Source organism: Eleutherodactylus coqui, chromosome 2 (genome assembly GCF_035609145.1).
Source record: "Eleutherodactylus coqui strain aEleCoq1 chromosome 2, aEleCoq1.hap1, whole genome shotgun sequence".
NCBI classification, from domain to species: Eukaryota; Metazoa; Chordata; class Amphibia; order Anura; family Eleutherodactylidae; genus Eleutherodactylus; species Eleutherodactylus coqui.
In genome coordinates, this window is record NC_089838.1 from 86,502,445 (window position 1) to 86,513,950 (window position 11,506).

General features: G+C 39.1%; 1 protein-coding gene across 1 annotated transcript; it reads right to left on the reverse strand.

Moving 5' to 3' along the window:
- Window positions 1-521: 521 nt before the first annotated feature.
- Window positions 522-8,447, reverse strand: LOC136610584 (serine protease inhibitor Kazal-type 1-like). Its single transcript, XM_066589811.1, has 4 exons — window positions 8,315-8,447; window positions 7,770-7,810; window positions 6,330-6,439; window positions 522-567 (listed from the first exon to the last, which is right to left on the reverse strand). Exons 1-4 carry the CDS (start codon window positions 8,367-8,369, stop codon window positions 522-524), a joined length of 252 nt encoding a protein of 83 aa, XP_066445908.1. The 5' UTR covers window positions 8,370-8,447.
- Between the last annotated feature and the right edge of the window lie 3,059 nt (window positions 8,448-11,506).

Consider the following 11,506-nt stretch of genomic DNA (forward strand, 5'->3'; position numbering starts at 1 on the left):
ACAGCACAAGAGTGATTATAGCTGGGACAACTGTCGGACGCATCTCTGTCCGACAATCATGCTGTGTAAAAGGGCCATTAGAAGTTATGTAGATCTAAAAAGCTATCATGGCTCTTCTTTGTAAATATTACACATTCAGGCACAAGCCATTAGAGATGTGTAGAGAATCACCCAACAACTTTTATTACACATTACTTCAAACTTTAAAAATCACAGTTACATTTCTGCACATTATTCTGTGTTTCTTCTTGACTCAATAATCATGTCATTATAACAAGTAACACATTTCAGAACATATGAAGCACCCCAGGATTTGGGTCCTTACTGGCAGGTCTACGTTATTATAACATCAGTTTTTGTTTCTACTATTAGCACAAAGGTTTCTGTGTGAATGTAATATTTTTTGTCAATAATGACATTCATATGAAAGCTACTCCTTGTATCATGTCAATACTCAGTAAAGGTCTACGAAGCAAGGAGTGATTGATCACATTGACCTTTTTGTAACAGATTTAAAATCCTCAGCATTGTCCATATTTTGTGATCTTAATATGATTGTTTTTATTCCTGGAAAAGATAAGAAAGATATCAAACAAGAACATAACATGCTCACAGTTTGTATAAGCTGCTTATTCACATTATTACTGACAAGGTTAGTCCAGCCAGACAGGTGTTGTTCTTCTCATAACTTTGATACCTTTCTGGTATCATTTGCAGCTAGATGAAACATCAAGAAGGGAAAAGAGAAGACTGTAAAATAATAATATCCGATATAGCAACAAAAAACATCATCAGATCCACAATGAGACTGGAGAGTGAAATTATTGACGTTTATACAAATCATAGCAAAGGACACATTTCAGGGAAAAAGATGCCTTTGTTTAGTCTGACGGGATCATAAAATTTCATCCATACTAGTGAGATTTAAATCCATGTTCAGAACGCCAACTACTGTACCCCATAGTAGACATTTCTCAGTGTGCCTACATAAATGCAGGGTTATTACAAATGATCTTCCTGATTTCAAACACTCATAACTTACGTTTATTGTCACTCTGATGCATAAATTTGATATCAATGGAAATAGAAATTCAAAAAGTTTTGTTGTACAACATCAAAAATGTTTTTTCTCATTAGAGAGGTTTCAGTGTAAGCTCCTTTGTCACTCGACACACATCGAGTCAAGTTCCTACCATATATATTGTACGGTATCATGGCTAACTGATGCAATGTTTTGTGTAATGCACCATCGCAGATAATGCATGGTGAGTGGTAAGGTTGGCATGTAGGCTATCTTTAACACTCTGTCAGGAACACAAGGCATAAGGTCCAGGGAAAGTGAAAGCTAAGGAAGAAGTTCACCATCATCATGAATGGAGAATCCATTTGTTTTGTAGTCGCCTGTTGACTTCTGGCTACACTGTGAAAATGTGGGGGAGGGCCCTGTCCTGGAAGATGAAACCTGGGGACTTCCTGTTTTACCTGCGGCAGAAGTCATATCTGTAACATGTCCACGTACCAAATCCCCATGATTGCTTCCTTATGGAAAAAGAAAGGGCTGTGCATTTTCTTACAGGTTATAGCACAAAACACATTCATCTGAGGGAGTCGTGCATATGCTCCATGTAGCCATATGGGTTAATCCTCGCCTAAATTCTGACATTATGTTTAACTGTGTCCAAAAGGTGGAAGACAGAAATGTCCGTGGGAAAAAAGAGCTGGACATTCAAATTCCTGTCCGCTGATTGACCAGAGAAGGGGCAGAGTTACAGGAAATTAAAAAAATGTGGAATAGGCGGGAGATTCAAATTTGAATCTCCGCCTACCTATAGGCTGAGGGGAAATCAAGGAGGGAGGTTAGGAGAGTTTGAATGCCAGCAGGATGTGCATCCAATCTCTGTTTCCGAATTGGCTATGAGAATGAAAGAGTAAAATAACTTAAATTTGGAAGCCCACAGGGAACGGGAATTCAGGGGTGTTGGGGAGAAAAATATCTATGGGGAATGTACCATCAATGCAGTTCTTTCCTGCCTAATCTAAAAGATGTCCGGCTGTCTTTCTCTCCCCACCTGTCCAGCAGTTTTTCCTATATGAACTACTTTTCAGCCTTCACACTTTCATCTCTTCTTTGGGATTCCCCTTGACATTTGGGACTTTACCATCCTTAGGTTTTCTTAGGACTCCAATTGGTGAGGCTTATTATGTGGCGATTTTTCATATACAGATTTGCATATTTCATAAGTGTCAACATAATTTTTTGTTTGTTATCTCCTTTTGTATCTCCCTTTCCTATTAGTGTGCACTTCAACCCATCGATCAACACTTTTTTAGGCAATATTTTTTACAATTTAGGACTCAATCCGCTCTTATCCAATAATATGCGACATTCCTATTTCAAACCAATCTTTCTTAATTTGTGGTCTCATTTTTATTTATACATTTCTGCCAATCTTTTATTTTGCTAATTATGTGACATTTTAAGTAGACTTCTGGGTTTATATTGATTTGTATACATTTTCTATATATTCTTTTCCCATAGAGTTTTTCCTTACTAATGTCATTGTTTGTTATGAACACCTGGATTAAATTTGTTTTATATATTATACATTTTATATTATACACTTTCATTTTGCTACATTTTGATATTATAAATATGTGTTTAATAATGTGCTTGATATTTATAATTACATTAAAATTGTATTTTTCTATTTTCTAATCAACTTTTACATTCAGAGTTTTATCTCTCGTTACCTATTACTCAGGCCTCATTCAGACGAGCGTGGTTAACACGCTGATACAGCAGCGTGTAAACCGTGCTTCTATAGCAACCAATACGTTGTTATGGCAGCGCTCACAAGGAGCTTTTTAACCTGCTCAGAATCTGCATAGGTAAAAAAGATAGGACATAGAGTGCTGACGCGTCTGTCAGCTCTGTGCTGTGCCGCTGTCCATGGTGCTGACCACAGGCTCCCATGGCAGGTGCGGCAGCACTCGGCTTGCAGAACGGACATGTGAACAGGCTGCTCTGCTGAGCATGGAGCAGCTTATTCACTGAAGAATTCCTGCATGTCAGCAGTGTTTAAACCATGCTTGCCTGAACGAGGCCTGAGTCTGTATATTTTAACCAGCCAAACTGATGACCCCGAAATGTGCTTTCCCATGATGGCTAAGCCCGTTATTTAATAAAGGAGAAGTTTCACATTGCATTATCTCTGATCTCTAATATTTATCTATATTTGGAGTGTTGCGCCAAATCACCAGTTCTTTTGGATATCTCTTCCCATCTCACTGGTAGACAGTTTTGCTATGTATTTTGCTATGTTATGCAGGTATGACAGCTGAAATCACCCATTCCTATTAACACAATAAATTGAAGTCAATATAATCAATATATGATTATGTACATATGTTTTTTTCAAGTACATTGTATTTAGCAATTTATTTTAAAAGTATGGATAGTTTTAAATTTATGTATAGAGTAAAAAGTACGCGAAGCTGTGCCAACTATAGGCAGTAATGAGCGTTCTGAACATGGCTTTAAATGTCACTAAGATGGATTTAAGTGTATGACCTTGGAGCTAGAAAAAGGGATCTATATCCAGAAACCCGTCTCCTACTATGATCTGAATAATCTTCAATAATTTCATTGTCCAGTCTCATTACAGATTTCATTATTACGGGGCCCTGGCATTTTTGTTGATATATCGGATATCCTTGATTTCACCAATATTTTTTGTACAGCGAGGTAAAGGGGGAGATGCCTGCTTTACCCTGGAGATTCCTCCTGTCCATCCCATACTTTTAGAACTCTGTCCTATCGTAGCACTCTGCTTTTGCAGTTTAACTCAGTAAGAGAACCCCAATGGATGTGTTCCAACACTGGAGCTGTACAGCCTTAAATCATAATGTCTTCAGATGTCAGACAGTAGATTGGAAAGGTTTAAGACACTTTACACAAAGAAAAATGCTACACCATGAAGAAATACTCAAAATTAGACAAAACTCATCACACAGATAGAAAATGAAGTTCTGAACAATCAGTTTTAATTTCAAACAGTTACACTTTTCCTGTGGCCCAATAAACAGTATGATCAGTAATTAGCGGGGCCACCATGTTGGATGATACAGTCATTACCTCAGTGTGGCAATGATTCAATCAGTGTTCGAATACTCTCCTCTAGTAGTGTTGACCATGTGGTATTGACCATAGTCTACAGTTCATCTTCATTTCAAGGCTGTGGAAGAGCATACACTTAAAGTCCAATTATGTCTCTCAGATTCTGAATTAGAGAGAGATCTAGGAAACGTGATGAACAAGGATTTCCCTGGACACTTTGCAAAAACATGCCTGATTATGTTGCTGTTCACTGTGTGGGACAAGCATTATCCTGCTGGAAAATTGAGTTGGTTATGCCCTGAAGATATGGTAGTGTGACCAACTGCAGTAACATAACAGCATGCAGTCAATCAATCAATGCTGATGCATAGTAGAGATGATTGGCTGTTAAGGCTAATGGCACAACAAACCATCACTCCATATGGACGAGCTGTGTGATGATTCAAAATGATAGAGAGATCAGTCCAGTTGCCATATTTCCTCCAGACCATCATTTGTCGATCATTATTACTGAGACAGAATCTTTGGGCCAGTCAGAACACCTGGTAGTTCTGGAGTGACACAACTGCAGATGTTCACGACAATGGTACGATATAAGGGGCAGTCTTTACAATGGATGGTTTAACCACAAATGTGCCTCAACTAATTGGTAAAGTGAGAGAGTTTCCTGGAAGAGCGATTGCTCAGATAACTTGGACTGTGGTTTATTCAAATACCCCAAGAATCATCCCTCTTGCACCACTCCTAATTATTGTTTTTGTACCAAGACTGTTTGTTTGGATCTGAGTTCAAGAGTTTACAGTAAATGAGCAGAACCGACCATTCCCGATTCTTGTTCAGAAAGTTACCCTGTATACTTTTTTACATCTGAAGGATACACGAGTGACAACTGGACTTAAGTAACCCTGGTTACTATCCCTGTAATCTCCTCAAGCGGTAATAGGGTCAAGTTCCAAGCTATCCCCAGGAGAGGAGGTGGGAGAGCCCCGTGACAAGGTCTTTCTCTACCCCGATGTCTCCTTGGCTGTGGGCCCAGTCCTCGGATGATGCACCAGTCCCCCCATGGCAATACACATTATGTTCTATTGATCACTATTTCTTAATTTATCTCATGGTTGTAGCATCCTATGGAGTTTCTGCTGCATTTCAATGAAAAAGACCTACAGCTGTATGTAGCCTTATGATGAAACCTCTTCCATTTCTTTAAGAAGCACCATTACTACTTAAAGGGGTTCTGTCAGTAAAATAAAAAAAATGTATACTCACCTGTGTCCTGTCCTGCATCCCTGTAGCGTGTGACCAGTAAAAAGAAAAAGAGTGAAAAAAAAAAAACTAACTCACCTAATCGCGTTGTTGTTCTCCCTCCACTGTTTACCTGGTGCATGAGGGGTCATCTTCCAGTGGCTCCTGCGTGCTCTCATCAACCTGGCTGTGTCTATCCTCTGCCATCCTCAGAGAGTCCATAGCAAGTGCCGAAGTGCGTGGGGAAGAGGGATGCATGTGCACTCGCTGTCGACTCTCCAAGGACGGCAGATGTTACATGCGACCAGGCCAATCAGTGGGCAGCGCGTCACTTGTGATGCGCCGATCACTGACCCGGGCGGCAGTACTTGCCGCCCGGCATGGTCGGAAGCTGGAACTTTGCCAACGATCTGCCCTGCGATCAGGCAGCTGCCGGAGGGAAAGAAGAGGAGCAGCAGCCTCCCAGTGACCAGCCACATACGGCACGGGTAAGTATGAATTTTGTTTTTCTGACAGAACCCATTTAATCCTTAGTGATACATTAAAAAAATGACATAAAACGATTTTACATTGATGTCATAACTTTGCAAAAATTAGCTTCACAGACTGTTTTTTCCCTGATGGACCTGAAACTGCATCAATGGGAATAACTTGTTTCTTTACACATACCCTGAAAATAATGCTGCAAAGGAATTTTCATGGTGTAGCATGTTCTCTGTGGAGCACTTCAAGGAGTGCCCACTTATCCAGTCCAGTAAGTGGAAACACTTTATTTAGGCACACTTCTACCATAATAGGATTGAAATATTCAGTATATATCCTGAAAAGCAATGGATGAGCACAGGACCAAAATGTAGTGTCTTCCTCATCATTGTCTTTATAGTCATAATATGTCAGTTTCATAAATGTTTAGTGGTGGACAGAAAGCTATGGCCAGATGCAATATGAAGAAAACTGTAATAATACTTACATCTTTTCCGCACAAAGCAGACACTCATTTCCATATGTATGCTGATCACTGCCACATACAGGATCATAGTTCAGTGGGCATCTTGATGGTGCACCTATATCGCAGTTAGGCTGTAAAAGATTTTGCCATTATTATCGCTGAACAGGTAATCTCCATAGTCTACTGAGACTCTATCAGCTTCAATAAATGCCTTAAACTATAGTTATGGGCTCACAGGAGCTAAATGGCTGAGCTGCAAGGTCGCTACTTGTATACAAGAGGCTACTTATGCACATGCTCATAGTCCTCTTCACGTAGTGTACTGAATACACAAAGCTGTAGCTTTTTGAGCTGACAGCATGAGAGTGACCCTGCTGGCCTCAGCTCCTATGAGCCCATAACTTTATTCTACAGGGCTCAGAAGAACTGAAGAGTCCCTTGGGCCCCCTGCACGCGCTGAAATTTTTGCGGCAATTCTGCAATCATAGGATTGCATTGCAAAATGCAATCCTATGCAGATGGCCGCGTTTTGTCTGCGTGAAAATACACGCGGAAAACAAATCGCGGCATGCTCTATTTCTGTGCGGGTCTCGCAGAGGCCCGCATAGAAATGTCTCTCCCGGCGCCCCGGCTCTGCTCTGCGCATGCGCGGGCTGGCTGACAGCCGGCACCTCAAGGAGCCGAAGCCGCGGGAGAAAGTGAGACCTGCACTGGTCCTTGCATTGGCGCTGGTCGGGTCCGCTACGAGAATTACCCCAATGGATCTGACCCAGCCGTGTGCAGGCGGCCTTAAAAGACATTTTTTCATTGTCAATGAAAATGTAACTTGTAGAAGTCAATGACAATGTCAAAGTAGTAGAACATAATTTTGTTTTTATAATTTTTTACTTACGTTAATAAAATTTACTGAGTTTATGACCATAGAAATTATCAATTGAAATTATTGTTATGATTCATCACTATGTTGACTAAAAATTTCCCAAATCTGTAAGCATGCACTATTGAAAACTATGTCTTGCTTTGCAGCCTGGACTACAATATTACTCACATTCATGTTTTTCTTAACTTTCGACAGCTGTGTTACTTCCAGCAAGTTATAAGCTAATTATTTCACCTGTTCTGTGGCCAATCAATCAAGGTAATTATTGGACATTTTAAACCTACAATTCCCTGTTTCCTGTATTCCTAGTTATTTTGTTATTCTAATTATTTTGGTTTCCTGTTAGCTAATTTAGTATTCTGTGGACCTGCAGGTTCAGCTCGGCAAGTATTGGCAAAATGCAAGCGTTAGTGGCAGCCACTTGCACTCATGTGATAATGTTCTTATACATAAATTAACTGCATATTAGACCTCGTTTTACTTTAGAAAAGAAATTGGTAACAGTAATATAGCATGCATAGCTAATATTTAGAGCATGACAATAAAGTATGTTGTTTACCATACAGGTACCATGATTTTACCTCATTTCCTTCATCTGAAATAGGGTTAGTCTTTGTAGTACCTGCAATTACATGAAAATCACAGCATTGGCAGACATGCTGATTATGATGTTTTTATAGTCTACTGTAGGTTAAAGGGGTTTACAAAGATTGACTTATCACCTTTCCACAGGTGGTAAAAGTCCGATGGGTGGGGATCTTATTGTTGAGACTGTCACTGATTCCAAGAATGGGAATCCTATGTTCTCCACCTCTCATCACTGCGTGTTTGCTGTGCTTACCTGCAGTGATGTGGAGAATAAATAGAATGGTGGTCACATATATGCGGTGTCATACAATTCATTTTAGTGGAGCTGATGAAAATAGTCAAGTACTCAGCTATCTCTGGCAGTTCCATGGAAGATGAGTGAGGTATCACCTGTGGTTAGGTGATAAAAGTCAATCTTGGTACGACCCCTTTAGTTTTTAGTCTCATCTTTAGAGGTTTACTATATTTTGCTACATTGTCTCAATTAAAATGACTTTAAATTAAATATATAGAAAGACTACAGTAAATGGTGACTTACCTAAGTAAAGAAACAGAAGAATCATTGAAATTGATAGGATTGCTCTAAAGTTCATGTTTATAGGTTGTCGGCTCTATTGAAATGTGAGGAAATGTTTAGTTGTAAAGTATATAGATGGAACGTACTGGAGAATAATTCCGAGGTAAACAAGTCAATCTATTATAGAATACCCTATCCGTGGCCATGTTATTTGGTTATGCATATACAGAGTACTGGAGAATAATTCCCTGGTAAGCAAGTCAATCTTTTATAGAACGCCTTATCCGTGGCCATGTTATTTGGTTATCCATTTACAGAGTACTGGAGAATAATTCCGAAGTAAGCAAGTCAATCTTTTATAGAACGCCCTATCCGTGGCCATGTTATTTAGTTATCCATTTACAGAGTACTGGAGAATAATTCTGAGGTAAACAAGTCAGTTTTTTATAGAACGCTCTATCCGTGGCCATGTTATTTGGTTATCCATTTACAGAGTAAATACCTACGTAATCAATACCAGTGTGCGGAACATGCTGACTTTAATTGTGACTAAACACAAATATAGAAATGGGGTCATGAAATAGAAAAAAGTAAGAATTAACTTTGTTTGTCAATTATTGTGAGTGTTCAGCTCAGTGCAAAAAGACCATATCATGGAGAACAATATACACCAATTAATCATGACATTAAAACTATCATTTAGTTCCTTTAGAAAATATTCAACATATATTTGAATTGCCACAGAAAAGCAGAGGTTTATGTATATGTGGGAAATGTATGTGCAATTTATTTGTATTTATCTCCTGGAATCAAATGATATTGAGTTGCTTGGACAGAACAAGAGATTTCTTCACTGATAGATGTGCTAGTGTAGAGATACCTAATGATCTTCAATTTGAAATCAAAGTGCTAATTCTAACAGCCACTTGTCTTTAGTGACTGAGTTACAAGCTCCGCCCCTGATCGCACGACGGTGACGTTATCACAGGTCCTTCATCGAGTGAGTTACATGCTCAGCCCAGTGATGTCATAACAGGTCCTTTAACCCCTTAATGACATGGCCTATTTTGAGCTTAAGGACCAAGCCTTATTTTTCAAATCTGACATCTGTCACTTTCTGTGCTAATAACTTTTGAATGCTTTTACTTATCAAGGTGATTCTAAGATTGTTTTTTCGTGACATATTGTACTTTATGTTAGTGTAAAAATTTCATCAATAAATTTTGTCCTTATTAGGAAAAAAAATCCAAATTTACTGAAAATTTGGAAAAATTCACAATTTTCAAACTTTGAATTGTTTTCTTTGTAAGATAGAAAGTCAAACACCACAACATAGTTATTAATTAACATTTCCCATAGGCCTACTTTACACAGCAATCATTTTTTAAGTGTTATTTTACTTTTTGCAGACTCCACAAAGTATATAAATTTAGCAGTAATTTTTCACATTTACTAGCAAATTTCAAAATCTAAATTTTTTAAGGACCAATGCAGTTCAGACATAGTTTTGCCGAGCCTGTATATCAGAATCCCCCATGAATTGCCCCATTTTAAAATCAGCACCCTTCAAAGTATTCAAAATGGCATTTAGAAAGTTTATTAACCCTTTAGATGTTTTACAGGAATTAAAGGAAAGTGCATCAAAAATTAGAACAGTTCCTTTTTTCTACTGATTTTCAATATAAAACCTTTTTTTTTATATAAAACAGTAGGAGTTAGCAAAGAAACAAAACTTGGAATGTATTACCCAGATTCCGCAGTTTTTAGAAATGCCCCATATGTGGACGTAGCCTGTTGTATGGGCACATGGTAGGTCTCAGAAGGAAAGGAGCGCTTCTTGTCTTTTTGAATGCAGATTTGGCAGGAATAATTTTCAGACCCCATGTAGTGTTTGCAGTGCCCCTGAGGTAGCAGTACATTTGAAACCCCCAATAACTGACCCCATTTTGGAAACTACACCCCTGAGGGAATTTATTAAGGGGTGTAGTGAGCGGTTTGAACCCACAGATGTTTGAGGAATTTTTTTTAATAGTTTGAGTTCAATACGAAAAAAACCAATTTTTCACATAATGTTTAGCTTTAGGCCCAGATTTTCATTTTTCACCAGTGGCAGAAGGAAAAACGTACCCCATGATGCGTTACCCAGTTGCTCTTGAACACGGAAATGCCCCATATGTGGACGTAGCCTGTTGTATGGGCACATGGCAGGACTCAGAAGGATAGGAGCGCTTCTTGGCTTTTTCAATGCAGATTTTGCTGGAATAATTTTCAGACCCCATGTAGTGTTTGCAGTGCCCCTGAGGTACCAGTGTATTTGAAACCCCCAACAACTGACCCCATTTTGGAAACTACACCCCTCAGTGAATTTTTAAGGGGTGTAGTGAGCGGTTTGAACCCACAGGTATTTGAGGAATTTTTTTAACAATTTGAGTTCAATACAAAAAAATCACATTTTTCACATAATGTTCAGCTTTAGGCCCAGATTTATATTTTTTACCAGTGGCAGAAGGAAAAAACGTATCCCATGATGCGTTACCCAGTTGCTCTCGAACACGGAAATGCCCCATATGTGGACGTAGCCTGTTGTATGGGCACATGGCAGGACTCAGAAGGATAGGAGCGCTTCTTGGCTTTTTGAATGCAGATTTTGCTGGAATAATTTTCAGACCCCATGTAGTGTTTACAGTGCCCCTGAGGTACCAGTGCATTTGAAACCCCCAACAACTGACCACATTTTGGAAACTACACCCCTCAGTGAATTTTTTAAGGGGTGTAGTGAGCGGTTTGAACCCACAGGTATTTGAGGAATTTTTTTAACAGTTTGAGTTCAATACAAAAAAAATCACATTTTTCCAATAATGTTCAGCTTTAGGCCCAGATTTTCATTTTTCACCAGGGGCAGAAGGAGAAAACATAGTCCATAATGCATTACCCAATTACTCTCGAGCACGGAAATGCCCCATATGTGGATGTAAACTGTTGTTTGGGCACATGGCAGGGCTCAGAAAGAAAGGAGCGCTTTTTTTGAATGCAGATTTTGCTGGAATAATTTTCAGACACCGTGTAGTGTTTGCAGTGCCCCTGAGGTACCAGTGCATTTGAGACCCCCAACAACTGACCCCATTTTGGAAACTACACCCCTCAGGGAATTTTTTAAGGGGTGTAGTGAGCGGTTTGAACCCACAGGTATTTGAGGAATTTTTTTTAACAATT